Here is a 20,109-nt window from a genome sequence, read left to right on the forward strand (position 1 = left end):
AAACAACATGTTCCTTCTATATAATATGCTGGACTTGTGATCACTTTGGTTTCAAACAACATGCTCCTTCTATATAATATGCTGATATCAATGCTAGCTTAGGCGTTTAATAAGACGCTGTGCAACTTGTTGGAAAGGTCGTCTCCAACTCCAAATAAGGTATGGGCATTTGAGAATTTGGGGAACATACTTCCTAGCAACTGAGTCGATGTCAAAAAACCAAGATGGATAATCAAGTCCTTTCAATGAGATATAGCTTATCACCTCTCATTGAAGAATATGGAAAAAATATTAAATTTTCTTCCAGCAATAGATTTTTTAACTAAATATTGGAGTCTAACAAAAGAATAAAATTTCGAGTTTCTTCCACATATAAACTGAAACGCAATTCTTGAACAACCTTAGGATACAGAAGTTATCTCAATAAGCTAGTAACACTCAATTGGTTTGACAGTAACATCATCAGTAGAAAATACAAGTAGTAGTGGCAAGTTGGTAACCGGTAATGAAACTACACAAACAAACTGCTATATATGCTAAAAAATATAGTAGCACCCTTTTGTTTCTTTTTTTGGTATAATCATCCGATATTCGATGTTCACTTGTTCGATTAATGTGGATTCGTGCCATAGAAAGCTCACTATAGAGGTTTTAGCGTTCCCTACCAAAGAGAACTTCATTCTCAAAGCTCGATCCCAATGAGCTTATTAAGTAGTGAGAATGGGTGGTAGAAAATCAGATTTGGTACCGAGAACTCGAGCCTTGGTGTCAGGGAAGTATTGTGTTCCAGGTAGTTCAGTGACCTCTCCATTTTCAGTGACATCAATAGGATAAGTAAGCAAGTGGCCAGGCAAATCATGAACCAGGCTCTCACTTGAATACAAATCCCAATATTTATCAGCAACTTGGTTCACTTTTCGGATGCATTCGGGGCTCTCTGGATAAAGAAAACTGTTATCTAACATGCCCAAGTGTTCATACCACAATGCCATTCTGAAACCATGAACCTGACCCCTAGCTGGCTCCTTCACTGATAAATGAAATGGTTGGTAAGCTCCCATTGCTATTTCTGAATCTCTTGCTCCATCCATTGACCTTTGGTTTATGTTTGCTGATCCTATGATAATGTATTCATCATCCACTGCAAAAAAAGAACACACAAAAACAAGAATTGAAAACTTAATATATCTCAATGTTTTCTAGCTTCAACTGCAGTATTATCAAAGGCGAAAAACGCAAAAAAGTCCGAAGGTCTTGTTGGGGCTTTAAGCGCAAAGTGCAAAGAACGGCGCAAAGTGCAAAGAATGGCGCAAATGGAGAAAAACTACAAAATATCCAAGACTAATATCTATAAGCATGAACACTAAATATATGGACAAAGAAATTGAAGAAAATTTACAATAAAGTGAAATATCAATTGCTTAGTGTCCCAACTTTCGGATTATTCTCATTAGCAAGGAAAAGTATGCGTTAGAGCCTTGATGACAACACTGAAGCGCCCGCTAAATGAGGCGAAGCGCTCAACATGTTTGAGCCTCGCTTCAGGGCTTAAGGCTTAAGCGCACCTTTGATAACACTGTTCAACTGATTAAAGAATTATACTTACCTATCATCATTTTGGCATGCACGTAAATCATGAAACGCCTGGCTTCTTGAGCTCTACTATAGTCTGAACCAGGTTCTGGTGTCTCAGAAGGCTCATATTCTCCTCCCTTCTTTGTTTCCCTATTGCCAAGGCAAAAGAAACTTAAGTATTCCCTTGGATTTGCCACAATTCCCTTTACTTTTAGAGCTTGAATTATGTCAGTGTACATCATTCGCATAGTCCTCCTCTGCCAATCCAGTATTGCTTGTACAGATCCACTCTCAGGAAGTCCTTCTGGCCACATTGGAAGCACAACATAAACTGTAAACCTTTCCCCTGCTTCGATTTTGCTAACTATCTTCAAAGACAGCTCCTTTGGGATCAAATGTAAAGCATTGATTTCTTCATCCTTGATATCATGAGAGTACCACGAAAAGGAGCTACCTAAGAAGTACTGGTTTTCGATGTAGATGAAATGCTTTGCTCGACGAATAGCATTAATATACGCGTCCTGTATGCTTCGATCAATGATATTGTCCTTGCCACTAATAAGGCCAGACTTGGCTGCCTCCTCAGGAGCATTAGGGAAGCCGAAAGCTGCTCCTCCATCAATTGATCGAAAAACTTGAACATTCCATGTGTCATGATCGTCAGGATACATAACAGGTGAAGGTGGAGTAATAATGTTGTCGATATCCCCTAGCTTTATAAGCAAGTCCTTTCCACCTTGCTTCCTCCACCTCTGTTCAAAATTGTAGAGTACATCCCAAGCAACTGGCCCTTCTAATCGACAATGTATATCGTGCCAAGGCTCTCTTGGTCCCCCTTTTTGTATTGAGGCACCAGTGAAATTTGCTTGGTGAAAATCATCATGGTGTGCAGTGTTCAATGTCCTAAAAAGGGAGTGAAATTGTGTATCATATCTACCATCACAAAGATCAATCCCACCAATATAACTCACAATTCTCCTCTTCTCATTGTCTCCATTAGGCATTTCACTATCCACAATTACAATCTTCTGATGATGAGTAAACATTGTTCCAATCTCTATATTCTGAATAATGCTCCGTCCATCATCAGGATTTCGAGGACACAACACACAATTGACCTCAGTGTCTCGGAAAAAATTAGCAGTTTCTTCGTCATGAGTAGCCATTAGTCCATCTTGTTTCAACACACCAACCGATGTTCTGTCATCCCAAACCAGCATTAGAACTCTCACACCTTCATTAGCTTTTTTCTTAAGCAACTCCCCGAGCATTATGTCTCCACCTGGTTTAGGCCTCCTTGTGTCCCTTACCAAAGTGATCTCAGTATAAACAGACCATCCTGTTATGTAAATCAAATGCCTTGCATTCGTTATGGCATCGAAAATATCTTCCCAACATCGTTGTGGCTCGTAAAATTTCCCACCAGCAAGAGGGATTTTTGGGATGAAGTTATCAGGAACATGAGAATCTTGGTAAAGGGTGACTTTGCATCCTTGTCTTTGACTAAAAAATGTGTAAGGAACACCAGGAAATCTTGTGACTTTTATCCCTCTATTCCAATTATATTCCCTTGTAACATCAAAAAACTGCAACTTCACATGAATTTTAGAGTGTCCATGCACAGGTTTTCGTTCTGTATCGAGGATTTCAAGCCATTTATCGACTTCTTCTCCATCTAGTAGTTCTTGAACTGGCAAGTAAGCTCTACCAATGAGTTCTGCTCCAATTGGATTGTCAACTTTGACAGTGAAAATAACATCTGCAGCCATATGAGCACAGTAAATGTGGAAAGACTCATACCACCGCGGGTTTTTGTGTTCATCTAACAATCTTGTTCTGCCAACTCTGGCTTTTTGAAGATCAATGGTTGCATATAGTCTTGAGGCTGTCTTGTTGAAGCCAATTGCTCCCTCAATGCCATGCACCACCTACAAAAAATAATAGTTATAATATGGAACTGCTAAGAAGTATACACTTTCTTATTATTGTCTCGTAACATGTCAAACTGTATAATTATAATATGGATTACGGAACTGCTAAGAAGTCTACAATTTCTTGTTACTGTCTCGTAACTAGGGGTGTACATGGACCGGATTGGTTTTGGATTTTATCAAAATCAAACCAAACCAATTATATCGGTTTGGATTGGTTCAGTTTTGTCGGATTTTTTGGATTTTTTTATTACGTGAATATTATTTCAATCTTGCACTATTAAAGTTATAGATACTATTTTGAGAAGTGAATATATGTTTACTAAAAAAAAAAGAAATTAACATATGATCTATTAAAGTGATCTCATGGGAGAATCTTTTTAGTAACACATTATAATTTATTTTCTTAGTCGTCTACCAATAATATTTGGTGGATGTACGCTTTCAGGGTTAACCAAATTTAATAATCAAACATAAAAATCAATATGATACCTAAATAATGATATGTTCTATGTAATTTTAAATTATCGAAATACCACTTCAAATTCGAAAAAGATATAAGAAATCTTGACATATGAATATAAAAAAACAAAGAGATGATTGATGCATTTCAATAATACATAGTAAGAAAGTGATACAATCTATTATTTAAAGTAAATAAAAATAAATGCACTTTATAGTTCTATTAAATTATATCCCATGAGAGGATCTCAAATATTTCTAGACATCTTTTAAATAAAATTCTATATAAAAAATTATATATTTATATGTCAGTTTGGTTCGAGTTTTTTAATTGATTTGGTTTGATTTTTCGGTTTGGTGCAGTTTTCCGGTTCAGTTTGTACACCCCTACTCGTAACATGTCAAATTGTATAATTATAATATGGAACTGCTAAGAAGTCTAAAATTTCTTGTTACTGTCGCGTAACATGTCAAACTGTATAATTATAATATGGAACTGCTAAGAAGTATACAATTTCTTGTTATTGTCTCGTAACATGTCCCAACTATAAAATGTTAAAGAAGTGTCAAAAGATATTTATACTTTAATTATTACTGCTGTATATTAAATGCTTAATATAGTTTTAGATTTATAAAAGTTAAGATGGATTTTCTCAAATCTTATGCACGAAAATCTTAAACCTTGTACATAGTACTCCATCCATCAAAACTAGTTTAATTCCCTTTGCTTAGAGAAAGTTAGTTCCACCAATATTAGCAGCTAAATAGAACTCATTTCTTTTTGGTAAATAAAAGATTTTATTATCAAAACTGGACGTATTAAAATAATACTTTCTATAACAAAAATAACAAGGCACTACTATAAAACTGGAACTCATTAATTCCTTTTTCCCTTATAATTCAGATATTGAGAAAAAATAACAAAAGTATTACATACTATAAAACAATATAGTAACGACACCTCGTATGTATCAAGTTGGGTGGAGTCAGTTGTATAATGTAATTTTAGGCTAACCTCGTCCTCTCCTAGTATCATCAATTGTTCTCAAGTAATCTTGTCTTATTTTATCCCTTATATGTGCAACTTGCATCTTCTGTTGAATCATAAGTTTATTGCTATAATAGTTTGCCTTTATACATCTTCTTTGTCTTTAAATCAGAATCAAGGTACTATTTCTCTTGAATAGCTTGGCAAGCAATGCTATTCCAACTGCTCCATGATACTTCCATTTATTAAATTACCCATTAATATTTATGAAAATTTTTATCTATAATAATCTGATAAAAGAACTAATTACATAAATATATTTTGCATTGCAAATGCACACAATTTATTTAAACTCTAAAAAAAGGGGTGGTTGGGAGAAGGGGGCAGAAAGTGATACTAATTGATCAGCGAATATTAGTAAATAATTATTCTCTTGAAATCAAGCTTAAAGTAATTCTAAGCCAAAAATATCTTTGCTTAAGGTGGGAAAAAAGTTGTGGTGGATGTGTTACCACAGCTCATGAGTACATACACTATTTTCTTTTGTGTTCTTTATACTAATTGTCTAGTTTCAACTTATAGACCCACTCTTCAATATTATTTAATCATTCTTTTTAATTAAAATAATTATTTAACTTCACTTAAGTATCACGCTATTGATTAACCTATTTTTAATAACTAATAAGTCACTCAATTTTTGCCGTAAGTATCATCGACAATATTTCTTTTCTTTCTCCTATTGACTTCATGTGATAATTAGACAAAATTGAGCGACGTTTTAGTTATAAAAAATAAGTTAATAAATATTAAGTAACTTTTTGAATAATTTTGTTACAATAAAGTTCATAGTGGAGTAGGAACTTTCTTCAATTTCAACAACCCCACCACACAAAATTTTTGCAATAATTGAATTCACGAGATCCTCAAACTCCCCCATCCCCTTATCCTTGTTCAAGTAACTAACCTATTTGTCGTCTATAACTTAGAAAAAAAAATGGTTCCCTTCATTTTCTTCTAACTACTGTTTCCATTACCCATATCCTGCGTTGGGTCGGAAACAATCCACCACTTTTGATCCAAATTCCTAAATCCTCATTTGTGTACAACTATGAACTAACTTATCGCCTTACAACTAAGAAGAAGTCAGTCCATTATTCATCTGAAACCATATATAGATCTAAGAAAAGCGGAAATGTAGCATTATATTCCTATATTTGTACATGTACTGAACGGATCACAACCAAACAAATGAAGGCAAAAGAATTGTAGTATTGTTCTAATACTATCAATGGCGGAGGCAAAATTACACTGAGTAACTAGATTAAAAAAATGCATATATACTATAGCCTTTAACTTTTTCGTGGGTTTACCTCTTTATATTTTGACCCCTCCACCCCAACTAAAAATTCTGACTCCTATTAAATTGAAGAGTGGAAAGGAAGGATTGTTTTTAACGCACCTTATTGAAAAGTTCTTTGCCAAAATTAGTATGGATTTTATCGACCTCGAATATAGTAGCATGAAGAGTACCATGTAGCAGAATTTGTGCCATCTTCTTTCCCTGAAACAAAGAACATACCGTATTATGAGGTTAGAATAATAAGGTTTATTATTTGTTGCATAAGCAGAAAGATTCATATGAAGAAGAGGATTAGTTACCTGCTTAGCTTTAAACTTGAGCTGATGAATAAGAAAGTCTTTAGATAAGAGTAATAAAGTTCAGAAAATATCAAATAGAAGTCATGTATATATATATATGGAGGAGATGTGAACAGGTATCTTTGAGAATCAAGTAATTAGATGCTATGAGGACCCCCCCCCCCCCTCCCCCCACAACTGCAGGTGTACATTTGATTTACCACATTTAACAAAAATAAGCGAAGCATAAAATTTGGCATAAGATGGAAAAAATTAATCGTTGCATAACTTATAGTGTTTAAGTAACCTTATTAAACTCCGTCCTATTAATTAAAACCTATATATGTTATGCAAATTTAAGTATTATTTTTTGTGATAGAATATAAACTATCGTAATGTTTGGATTCAACTAAAGATAAAAAAAATCCTTTAATTAATTAAACATAAACCATTTAAGAACCATACTTCTAGTATAAACCAAACCACACGTAAGTGATTGAATTAGTTGGAGCCAAGGAAGGTAACATCATCTTTAATAATTATGATGAATTGATTAGGCCCTTATCTTTTTCCTGCCAATGAGAGACCTCCACTTTGTGTTTACGAAAATGAAATCTTTTTAATTATGAGAAACTATGGGGTCTTTGGGCCAGTGATGTTTTTTCAACACGATTACATAATTTCTCTGTGTTGCATTCACTACAAGAAAAATAAATTTGCTTCTGTTTCTCAAAAAATATATATTTTTTTCTTTAAAAACTAAAGGTTTTTTTGGGAACACAACAATTATTTTCAACAGCATTTTTAATTTTTAGAAAAATTTTCGAAATATTTAAAGAATCATTTCCAAAGAACTGCCCACACTCACCTTTTAAGTTTGAATTAATCTTTTCTACTTAATTCTAAATTAGTTTCTTGATCAGCGCACTAATTGAAGATTGTTAGCTTTGGATGCTTATTACACCCGAGAAAATAATCGTCATCCCACGAGGTACACGTGTGCGTTAGAGTTGTTAAAGATACTGTTAAGCCTACAACTCTGACAGGAACAGAATTACTTCCCAATATTTTAATAACCATGTGACTATTTTTATTCTTCATCCCGCTAATAAAGTTCATTAAAGAAAGAAAGCTCTGTAAAAGAAGTTTTACATTTTCCTATCTCGAAAACAGAACATTTGATTAAGCATAAAAAATTTCATCCATCTCATTCTTTTTTGTTTCCCTCAATTTACCATGCTCTTCTTTTCCTTTTACTCCGTTCGTCTCTATTTATTAGTCATGGTTCGAATCACGAAGGTCAAATTTTTTTAACTTTGACTATAAATTAGATATAAAATTTTTATAATAAAAACTACATAAAAAATACTATAAGTCATAATAATTTATATTTTTTTTAAAAAATAAATACTTTCTCTTCTCTTTCGGCGCATGATAGCGTGCTCCTGCTAACGTACGCCGACAAACAATGGGGAGGGATAGGCCGAAGAGAAATACAACTACGATTCAGCTGGTGGATTATACGAGGACTAGCAACAATACCCAAATCATTGAAACGCAGAGTGCTGAGATCGCAGATGCGAAGGAAGCTTCAATGGAACAGTGGCCACCATTATCAGCCACGAAGGAAGGTATGAAAACACCTCCTGCTATGGCTCCTTTACCGATGATTGATAGTGCGAAGATAGCTACTGGTAATCAGTTGAAGGACATTAACCCTAGCTCAAGGAAAACTGACATGCATGTGAGCAAATTCAGTAGTAACTACTGGTAATTTGACGGAAATTGGGACATGGAAGATGCTGATAAAACCAAAGACAAATTGCCAGCTGAGAATACAGAGCAAGACCAAAAGAAGTGGGCAAATTTGTTTGTGGGGAACAGATTGACAGCGAAAGGAATGGATCTAAGTTTCATTGCACCGACTATAAAAAATGGCGAAATAATTGTTGAATTATGCAAGAAAGAAGTGGAAGAGGAGACACAGAAATGGAAGCAAGCCCTGATCCTCTATGTCGTTGGAGGAGCCCCAACCATAGGAGCTATGGAGCGTTTTATTTCTTCAGCATGGAATTTTACGACAAAGCCAAAAGTATATTTCTATTATTTTGTGGTAAGATTTAACTCTATGCGACAGAGATGAAGTTTTGTACTCTGGACCTCATATGCTAAATAATAAGCCGATTATCATGAAAGTATGGTCAACTGACTTTGATTTCAATAAGGAGGTATTGCAGACCATCCCTGTGTGGGTCAAGTTTCCTAACCTACCACTCAATTATTGGGGAGCAAAGTCATTAAGCAGGATAAGCAGTGGACTAGGGATTCCCTTATATGCAGATGTTTGTACCACTTAGTTGGATCGAATTTTCTATGCTAGAGTGCTAATTGAGTTGAATATTACTAAAGAACCTCCCAGAGCCATTAAGGTGACAGATCCGAATGGGAGAGAATTCATGCAAGAGGTATCTTATGACTGGATCCCTGAGTTTTGTCATACTATCTACAAGTTGGACACAGGTGCAACAAAGGAGAGCAGCCAACACCTAAACCTAAGCCTAAGCAACATAAGCAGAAACAAGAATGGCAGCCCAAAGCTAATCTAAATGATAAGATGAAGCAACCACATACAACACCTAACAATAGTATTAAGGTAGCAATATTTGCTGGTGCAAATACAAACAACAACCTTGTTAGCTCACCTACAAGGCTAGCTAGAGGGGAGGAGGAACATACATGGAAAAAAGCTATAGGAAAATAAATAGCTTGGAACAGGGAGAAACCAGAAAATGATGCAGTCAACACGATCAATGGGTTCAACATATTGGAAGAATCTGGATTGTAGCTAACATTCTCTAGGTAAATGGGTGAGGGTACAAGTAGACAGAGTAGTCAAGAAGGAGAGGAAGGATATCCATAATCCCTATTTATTCTTGTATGAAGCTTGTTACATAGAATATTAGGGGATTGAATAAGACCCCTAGACAGAAAGAGGTTAAGAGGTTTATAAGAAGCAACAACATAACTATGATAGCATTATTTGAACAAAAAATAAAGGAGCAGAAGGCTGTGCAAATAATAAAGAAAATCACTACAGGGTGGGATTGTCTGGCCAACTATGAACATAGTAGTAGAGGAAGGATTTGGTTACTATAGGATACTATTGAGATAGAATGCTTGGAATTGGGAAAGTCCTCTCAATTCATTCATGTTGCAGTTCACATCAAAAGTATGAATATGAGATTCACATTTACTGCAGTCTATGGCCTACATACACTGGAAAATAAAAGATGATTATGGGGTGACTTAACTGGTTTGAACAATGTGCAACAGGGCATTGTGGCTAATCATGGGAGACTACAATGCTATCAGATCAATGGAGGATATGCCAATTAGGAACCCTGTGCAAGAGCTGGAGATTAGAGATTTCAATAATTTTATTGATGATACTACTTTGGTAGAAATGATAACTAATGGAAGGTATTTCACCTAGATAAATGGTCACACATATAGCAAGATATATAGAGCTTTGGTGAATGCTGAGTGGATGTTTCAAATGCCATACCTGAAAGTAAGGGTAATGGATCCAGAATGTTCTGATCACTCTCCTCTGAGTATTACATTTGATGATAATTAAGATAAAGTTCCCAAACCATTCAAGTTCCTAAACTATCTAGCAGAATAGATAGACTTTCTATCCATAGTTAGTGGAGCATGGCAAGGGAGTAATGAAGGAAGTTTTATGAAAGATGTGTGGAAGAGACTGAAAAAATAAAACAAGCTATGAAAGATCTTAATAATGCAAAGTACAGTGCAGTAGGAGAAAATATTAATCAATGTAGGAAGAAACTTTGTGAATTACAGAAGCAAATGAGGGAACCTGGACAAGTTGAGGATATGGTTCTAGAAGAAAATGACACAAAGGTACAACTGGAGAAATGGCTTGGGGTGGAAGAAAGTATCATGAAACAAAAGTCTAGAGTACAATGGTTGAAGCTAGGAGATGCTAACATAACTTATTTCTTTGCAAGTACGAAAAACATATACTCTCAGAATAAAATCAAGAGCTTAATAATGAGAAATGGGGAAGTGGTGCAGACAAAACAAGAGATTGAAGAGGAAGTGCTTGGTTTCTATAAGCAGCTATTGGGATCAACAACTGAAAGTTTGCCTGCTATTAATCCAGTAGTTATGAGGGATGGCCCATTGATGAATAGGCAACAACAACTACAGCTGGTGAAAGGAGTTTATAAAGAAGAAATATACCAGGCACTGCTTGGTATCAGTGATAACAAAGCATTTGGTTGTGATGGATTCAATGCACTATTTTTCAAAAAGGCATGGCTTGTGGTTGGGGACAGGATAATAGATACAGTGATGGTATTCTTCTCAAGTGATAACCTATATCAGCCTATCAACTGCACAACTGTTACCCTAGTACCAAAGGTAACTAATCCATCCAGAATCACTGTGTTCAGACCAATATCTTGCTGCACACTCCTATACAAAATCATCTCGAATTTGATAACAAACAGACTGCAGGGCATAATGGATGATCTAGTAGATAGAAACCAATCTGCATTTGTGCCTGGCAGATTGATAAATGACAACATAATATTGAGTCATGAACTTGTTAATGGATATGGTAGAAAAGGCTTATCCCCAAAATGCATGTTGAAAGTAGATATGAAGAAGGCTTACGACTCTATTGAATGAGATTATATGGAACAAGTCCTAAAGAGTCTACAAGTACCAGAAAAATTTGTCTAATGGATTATGAGATGTGTGAGAAGTGTCTCCTATTCCATCATCATCAACGGACAACATTTCACCCCATTTTCTGCTAAAAAGGGACTGAGACAAAGTGATCCTTTGTCTCCTTATCTATTTGTATTGGCCATGAAATACTTAACTAGACTGATGAAGACACTAAAGAGGAATTCAAATTTTAACTATCCCCCTAAGTGTACTAAAATGAATATAGTACAACTTAATTTTGCTGATGATCTTTTGCTATTCTGTAGCGGTGATACTATATATGTGCATCTATTATTAGGGGTGGACATTCGGTACTTCATTTTGGTATTTGAAAGTTTCGGTTCAGTATTTCGATATTCGGTTTATTAATTGTGTATACCAAATACCATACCAAAGTAGTTCGATACAGTTTAGTATTTCTTACTTTAGTTTGGTACAATTTTAGTTTGATACATTAACTGAATAGATGATATATATGCAGTGTACAGTGGACTGGACGTTGGGACATGGTGTGCTAAGCTGGTTGTTGCCTACTAGACAATACTCGTAGATGTTGTGTTTGGTTGAATATTTATGTTTGATATGATATTTGGAAGAAATAGAGTAACAACAAAAGTGCAAAAGCAACATTCCAAGCATCTGCCATCTATGATCTAACAAGCATCAGCAAAAATCAGCCAACTAACGAAATAGAGTAACAACAAAATGAGAAAAAAACTTCATTTTTTTTGGAGGAGTCTAGGATGAAATACAACAGGAAATACTGCAAATACTAGGCTTCTCTAAAGGGACTCTACCAGTGAGATACCTGGGGGTGCCTTTGAGTACTAAAAGACTATCACTGGTGCAATGTCAACCCCTTATTGAGAAAATGCTAAGGAGAATACAATCTTGGACTACTAGATTTCTATCCTATACAGGAAGAATTCAATTTATTAAGAGTGTGTTGTTCTCCATACAAGTGTTTTGGTCTCAGATATTTCTACTGCCTAAGAAACCGATTCAATTAATTGAAAACATGTGTAGAAGGTTCATGTGGACAGGAGGTATGGAGGTTACCAAGAAAGCGCTCCTGGCCTGGGACAGATTGTGTTGGCCAAGAGCAGCAGATGGGTTAAATCTATTAGATATAGGCATATGGAATAGAGCAGCTATCTGCAAGCTGTTATGGAAACTATGCAAGATTAAAGACAAAATGTGGGTTCAATGGGTCCATATATACTATAAGAAGTACAATTCAATGTGGGATGCTGAGCCAAAGCAAGCATCGTGGATGATCCAGAAGATATTAAAAGCAAAGAAATACTTTGAGGAAGCTGGCTACTCAAAAGAAGAGGTATTGAGAATGAAAACATTTCCAATCAAGGCCATAGACTTGAAACTTAGAGGAGAGTTTAGTAAGGTTCCATGGAGAAGGATGATATGCATCAATGCTGGGCTACCTAAGTGGATATTCACTATATTCCTGGCTGCACGTAGAAAACTATTAACAAGAGATAGATTAAGGAGATGAGGCTATTGGAAGATACAACCTGCTCACTATGTAACACAGAGGAAGAAACTATCGATCACCTATTGTCACACCTCCTTTTTCCCGAGGGGATAGGGGATTTTTCCAATTTAAATGACATTATTCGAAATGAGATTATTTATTTAATTTTAAAGTCGCCACTTGGAATAATTTATGGTGTCCCAAGTCAGCGGTTTATTTTAAATCCCAAATCAAGGAAATTGACTCTGTTTAAAGTCTGCGAAACTAGAAGACCGGGTAAGGAATTCTGTTAACTCGGGAGAAGGTATTAGGCAATCCCGATTTTTGTGATTTTAGTACGGTCGCTTTTAATTATACCTGGCTTAATTAAATTATTTTAATTATGTATTTTAGAACCTATGTGCATTTTACCTTTTACTGCTTTTAGATTGCTTGATTATTCATAATTATGGAACTATCTTGAAACGAGTCACGCGTACGTGTACTCGTTTTATTTGGCGTGTCAAGAATCATGTCACGCGTATGTGTACATAATTAATAACACTTTATTAATTATTAAGATTATTTTTGGCCAAAGTCGCGCAAACGCGTACCTTGATTTAATTTTAGAATCATAATTATTTTATGCGAATGTGTACATAATCACGATAGTAGATTAGAAACGCGCCTAAAGCAAACTACGATATTCAAGTTATTTTTTCTATACTAATTTTAGCTAATTGTAAAGGACCAAAGTTATGAAAACTAGAATTAGTTCAATAGTTATCTGTGGCCACCCTTGGTTTTTCATATTTATTTAACTATAACTCACTTAAGTTAATTAAGTAGAAAAATTAAAGTAATACTAGTAATTACATACAGTAAACTAAAGAAACAAATACTTACGAACTATACTAAATCCAATCTTATTACATTGTCAGTTTTTCTTAGCACAAAACAAAATAAAAATAAACCAGTTTAATGACTTTATCTTGTAGCATGTCAGTCCGAATTAACTCGACCCAAGCGTTCATTTGCAAATACACAACTTCAGTGGCCCTAAATGAATATTACAGTAATAATTCTTTGCAAAATCACCTCTCTAAATTACTAAGCTCACTTAAACGAACTACTGGAGACAACACAAATGCTTGCCAAAACAGTTCATAGCTCAAGGCATTAGAATCACATTTTTTCGTTACTACGTGAAGTCATTTTTGTTCCTGTTTTTGCCCAGATTTCACATTGACAGCATGTAAAAATATGTTTAAATCACAATCATTAAATCTCAAGTAACACATCATGTGTTCAACGATGGATGACAGAACTATAAATTGAATTCAACACCAATCCATGTAATAAAACAGATATAACAGGTGAAATCAAAATCACCAAGTTTAATGGCACAATCAGAATCCAAATCAGCGTAAAATTTGAGTATATGGATTGAGAATAAATACCTAGATGTGCGAGAATAGACAGAAGACGCCAAATAAAGGCTTTAATGATGTGAAAACTTTCTGATTTCATTACCAAAATGCTCCAAATGAATTTTGTGTGCAAAACACAACAAGATTTGGATCAAGCTAATGAACCGCGTCGGCGACCTCGAATCCGATCAAACCCAACTAACTTAACCTTGGACAAACATTATGGTATTTCAGTGATTTTGGAGTGAGCTTTATGGATGCTTTGAGCTGCTTTTCGACAGTGTTTCATTGGATTTTTGATGCTGGCTTTGGGACAGACTCAAGGTTGTTTGGTGGCCGTTCGACAACATCGAGTTTTTGACGGTGGTTGCTGGGCAATGGCAGAGGCGGAATAAGGTTGGGCGTCGGCTGGTTAAGAGATTCGGTAGGGTGGAATTAGGCTCGATCGAGAGAGATGAAATGGTGGCTGTTGTCTCTCAGTTGAGAGAAGAGAGACGATGGAGAGTTCTCCATTTTTGGGGAGGTGCCGGCGGTCTTCGGGTGGAGGTGGGTGAGTCTCTCTTGGAGAAGGGGAATTGGATCTTTGGGAAAGGGCGGCTGCTCTTCTTTTTGGGGTTTAGGTCTCTCCCTTTGTGTGTTGTGTGTGTGGAAGATATATAGGTATAGGTATAGGGATTAATTGGTGGCCAAGAAAAAAAGAGTGTGTATGGGCATGTGAGTTTTGAGGGAGAGCATGCGAGTTTGTTATAAAAGATAAGAAAGAATCTTGCCACATGGAAATGACTCATTGGCTCTTGCTTTAATTAATATTTTTTTTCCTTTTAAGAGTGTAAATTAAAAATACTAGCTAAATATTTTAAAATCAAGAACATATTATTTTTTTGTTATTTTTAATTTTCTTAAGTAAAACCTACTAAAAATGAAATAAAGGTTAAAATATGTAGATTAAACTTAAAATTATTTACTTACAAAAAAGTGTTGAATAATCCCAAGTATGTTAAAAAATTAGGTACTCACAACTGCCCCCTCTTTGCTTGAGAACATGAAGAGTTTTCAGGCAAAGACAAAGTGAGTCGTGTGACTAGTTTTTGATGAAATCTTTATTCAAAAGGGAAAATAAGCATAGGAAAGGATGCAACCGAGTCCTGGTTTTGGACAACCTACATATCCCGGGTCATAAGGGAATCAGGTTGCGTGTAGTTCAAGGAGAGTTATGGAATGATGAGTTGAGGAGTCGAGTGAGGTTCCGTCGAGGCTTCGGTCGGTCCTGTTATTACATCAATAATCAAAATCAAAAGAAACTAAACAAGCATATCATCTATGAGTTACAAAATTCCCATCTATAACTCTTCTGAAGCTTGATCTTGGGTCTTGAATGGTTCTTCACGCAGACTTTGATCAGAACCTTGATGCTTGCTAGCTGCAGGTGTTAGTTCATTCTTCTAAAGCTTCTTCTGATCAAAACGGGGAATGCAGTGCTCGTGTCTTCAGCCATGTCTTGAGCATTTCACATTTTCATCTGTTTCTGCCTTTTGGATTCACTTATTTTTTTTCTTTATTCTGGATTGAGACTCCTTCTTTTGATCATCTCGAATCATGTTCCTCGAGGTAAAACCTGCTCAGACACCAAAACAAAACAAACGGCTGAAATTTTCTGCCTAAGTTTTTACTAGGAATACTTCGTGAGTTATTTGTAACAACATTCTAAACTACTTCTTTATTAAAAGAAATAAAAGGTTGGGAGTGGTGTACCCTAAAAGATCAAGATGGTTTTTTTTAGTGGTCTTCCTTTATTTTCAAAAAGATGTCTCAACTAAGGATTGGTGTACCTTATGTTGGAAAAATGTGGCCAGGGAATGATATACCCTATATTGGAAAAGATATCAGGGAATGGTGTACCCTGCATTTAAGATCAAATCAACTAGGGAGTGGATACCCTATGTTGGAAAGGAGACTAGGGAGTGGAGACCCTATGTCTAAAATAAAATCAACTAGGGAGTGGAGACCCTATGTTGGAAAAGAAGACTATGGAGTGGAGACCCTATGTCTAAAATAAAAATCAACTAGGAGTGAAGACCCTATGTTGGAAAAGGAGACAAAGGAGTGGAGACCCTATGTCTAAAATAAAATCAACTAGGGAGTGGAGACTCTATGTTGGAAAACGAGACTAGGGAATTTTGTACCCTATGCTAAAATGAACCAAGAAGGATTTTTTTGTTGAGAAAATCATTCTTTTAAAAAATTGCCCCAATGCTTATTTTCTGAGGGCATGAACAAATGACCTTTTAAAAAAAAAAAGAAAATCCAGACTTCTTCTCCTTTTTTTTTAATAATTATCCTAGGAAAAAATTCATTAGACTAGATTTTTTATCTTAGGAGAAAGATTCATCAAACTAAGACGTCTATCCTAGGAGACAGTTTATCAGACTAGGTTTTCTAATTTATTATCTTAGGAGAAAGATTCATCACACTAAGATTTCTATCCTAGGAGAAAATTCATCATACTAGATTTTCTTATCTTAGGAGAAAGATTCATCAGACTAAGATTTATTTATATTAGGATAAAGATTCAACAGACTAAGATGTTTATCCTAGGAGAAAATTCATCAGACTAGGGCTTCTTATCTTAGGAGAAAGATTCATCAGACTAAGATTTCTATCCTAGGAGAAAGATTCATCAGACTAGGTTTTCTTATCTTAGGAGAAAGATTCATCAGACTAAGACTTTGTATCCTAGGAGAAAATTCATTAGACTAGGTTGTTTTATCTTAGGAGAAAGATTCATCAGACTAGGACGTTTATCCTAGGAGAAAATTCATCAGACTAGGTTTTCTTATCTTAGGAGAAAGATTCATCAGACTAAGATTTCTATCCTAGGAGAAAATTCATCAGACTAGGTTTTCTTATCTTAGGAGAAAGATTCATCAGACTAAGATTTCTATCCTAGGAGAAAATTCATCAAACTAGATTTTCTATCTTAGGAGAAAGATTCATCAGACTAAGACATCTATCCTAGAAGAGAATTCATCAGACTAAGATTTTCTTTGGAAGGAAAAATACATCAGACTAGGATGCATTACCCTATGAGGAAAATGTGAAGAGAAATGACATGATTTTATGCATATTAGAAAGACAAATAAAGGCAAAGATTTGAGAAACTTCCCTTTGTCAGCTCTTCTCTTTTTTTTTTCTTTTTTTTGAACCACTATCCTTGCACTGCTTTGTTCCTGTTTCAAACAAAGAAAATTTTGTCAGTTTTAAAAGTGGTGGTCGGTTTGTGGCCTTGATGTCCTTGGTAGCTTGGCTTTGTGTCCATTCTCTTTTAGAAGGTTGACTGCATTGGTAATTAGCCGGACTGCTGGAAGACACTGATGTTGCTTTCAAGAGACTTTTACTTTATGTATCAATCCTGATTGTTTCGGTCCCAACGCCATTGGTGTTTTCTGGCTCAATCAGCCTTATCCCAACTGGAGATCTTTGCATAGGTGACCTTTTTTGATATCTTGAATGACTTCCTGCTTTTGAGCAATTTGTCTGTCAGAGAGAATCACAAGTTATCTTTCTTGCGCTAAGTAGGCTGACAAGAGTCTTTTGGGGGTAGCCTTTGCATGAATCCTCAAGGCATGTTGACAGTAACAACTGAGTGTGGTGGCAAAATTTACTTTTGTGCAACTGAAAAGCTGGTAGCAGATTTTGAAATCTTTTCTTGCTTGTTTTGACAAGGACTGACTTAGAGTAAAGGACACAATGATGCCAAGAAACAATATTAACAAGAAATGCCCCAGTCGGGAAACAAAGAAGGAAGAGTTTTTTTTTTCTTTTTTTGTGGTAACTAGCCTTAATGATCATGACATACATTTTGGACTTAACGGCCTGTTCTATCAAACTAATCCAATCTTCCCTTTCACCATTCTTATGACCTTGGAAGTCGGGCTTGTTTGTGCCAATTCTTTGCATTAGCTCACAGCTCACCTTCGACTAGTGGTGCCCCAAGAAATTTTCACCAATAAGTCTCTCTCATTTATTTATCTATACTTACTGTCGTCTTACAGTGCCCGTAAGGGTTTTCACTAGTAAGACTCTCTAATTTTCTTTTTTTCTTCTTTTTTTTCTTTTCTTTTCTTGATTCCTTGAGTGAGAACCATAACCATATCTCTCATATGACAACTGTTGCTCATTACGAATTTCCCTTGGCATTCTCAAAATTGATCAGGAGGTCTTATTTGGAAGGCTTTTGGATATGGTTAGAAAGAAAGGACGGCATGAAAATTCAAAAGACTCAATGATGGGGTCATACACTTTACAACTCTTGGAATTGACTCTTTCAAAAATGAAATAAAATCTTAGCCCCAGTTTCATATACTGAGAATTTTTGGATTTATTTTTTATTTTTTCTTTTTCTGAATTCTTATTTGGTTGGCTTGAACCGTGTAAGGCTGCCTATGTATCCTTTTTTAAGGAATCAGGTCGAATGTAGTTCAAATATTTGACCTAACTATTTTCATCTTTCTTTCTTTTTCTTTGTCTCTTTTTTTTCTTCCATTCTTCTTTCTTTTTTTTTCTTCCATTCTTCTTTCTTTTTTTCTTTTTTTCTTCTTTTCTTTTTCAAAACAAGTTGCCCTAACTTCTATTTTCCGGGGGCATAAACCTTTGACTGTTCTTTTCTTCTTCTCTTTTTCTTTTTGAACTTTCTAAGAGTTGCCCAGTTTGTACTCTTGGGGCATGGACTTTTCTCATCATTTTTTTTCATCTTAATTTTTTTAACTTTTAACTGTAAACTTGATTCCAAAAGAGGGTGGTCAAAGAAAATAACACAGGCTCAAAAGGGTAACGAAAGATATAAAGTGTTTGGATAGCAGAAAAAGGGCCTCCCAGCCTCGAGAACGCCAAACATAGTATCCATTCACGATCATAGTATTGATGAATATGTCTGCCTTTTGGTCTTGTCTGGTGCAATTTTTAAAAGTTGGATCATGACGTGTCGTGGTCGAAAAAAAAAATTCCCATCCATTGATGCCAAACTTTCCACCAAACTTCAATTAGTTCTTTCCCAAACTCAATCTTCACAATGATTTGAAAGTAAAGATCATTAACCTCCATGGGTATGACTAATCTAGTTCCACATAAATTTTACTCGAGCTTAATTCCAAAGTGTTTCGATTCTTTATTCATCCTCAAAAAAATGTCTTTTTCTCAGTAATCCAATTCAAGACTAACTCAGTTTTCTAGGATCTGGCCAAAAACTCTGCATGCATGTCATGTCACTAGAATTAGCCGGAAAAGAACTAAGCATAGAATGACACAAAAGGATAAACTGTATTTCATTGAATAACTGATGGAAGGATTTGACGACAAGACAGACAAACTGAAATCTGGGTTACAACCGTGGATAACCCAGATAACAGAAAAGAAGACTCCTCCCTGGCTAAAGAGGAGTGACTTTTCAGGTACCAAGCGACATCTTAGTCACGGACTTACACATAAACATTATTGCGGAATTCAACCATTTTTAATGCTATGGATTCAGTACTCAAATTTTGACTTTTGATCAAACCGCTCCCTATATTGGCTATCGGATTTTAGGACTTACATCATGGGAACTTTCACAGTAACTAATTCGCCAAAGGACTTGGACGAATTCTCATGTCTCCCTATCATCACAGATCATCCAGGCAGAGCATGTTCTGTTGCTCAAAATTGGTAGAAGTCAGCCATCATTTGCCTCGATTTTTATTACCAACTTGTCTACTTGCCTTTTCATGACCTTAGTTGGATCAACAATAGTGGTTCCCTTTCATTCAGTTGAAAAAGTGCTTTTATTTCTCTAGGATCCTGGATTCGCCATTGCAAACCAAC

The 20,109-nt window shown here is 35.5% G+C and overlaps 1 protein-coding gene across 1 annotated transcript; it reads right to left on the reverse strand.

Annotated features, from left to right (window-relative positions):
* Nucleotides 1-345: 345 nt before the first annotated feature.
* Nucleotides 346-6,755, reverse strand: LOC104106503 (phospholipase D alpha 1-like). The gene is made up of 4 exons (XM_009615065.4): nt 6,616-6,755; nt 6,416-6,517; nt 1,607-3,503; nt 346-1,141 (listed from the first exon to the last, which is right to left on the reverse strand). Exons 2-4 carry the CDS (start codon nt 6,506-6,508, stop codon nt 708-710), a joined length of 2,424 nt encoding a protein of 807 aa, XP_009613360.1. The 5' UTR covers nt 6,509-6,517; nt 6,616-6,755; the 3' UTR covers nt 346-707.
* Between the last annotated feature and the right edge of the window lie 13,354 nt (nt 6,756-20,109).

Source organism: Nicotiana tomentosiformis, chromosome 8 (assembly GCF_000390325.3).
Source record: "Nicotiana tomentosiformis chromosome 8, ASM39032v3, whole genome shotgun sequence".
NCBI classification, from domain to species: domain Eukaryota; kingdom Viridiplantae; phylum Streptophyta; class Magnoliopsida; order Solanales; family Solanaceae; genus Nicotiana; species Nicotiana tomentosiformis.

Bases quoted from the DNA above. Each gene is read 5' to 3' on its own strand.
- LOC104106503 (XM_009615065.4), bottom strand. From the start codon at position 6,508: ATGGCACAAATTCTGCTACATGGTACTCTTCATGCTACTATATTCGAG. The intron at 3,504-6,415 runs GTGCGTTAAAAA...TATTTTTTGTAG, and splicing joins GCAAAGAACTTTTCAATAAG to GTGGTGCATGGCATTGAGGG. The intron at 1,142-1,606 runs GTAAGTATAATT...CTTTTTTTGCAG, and splicing joins GCATGCCAAAATGATGATAG to TGGATGATGAATACATTATC.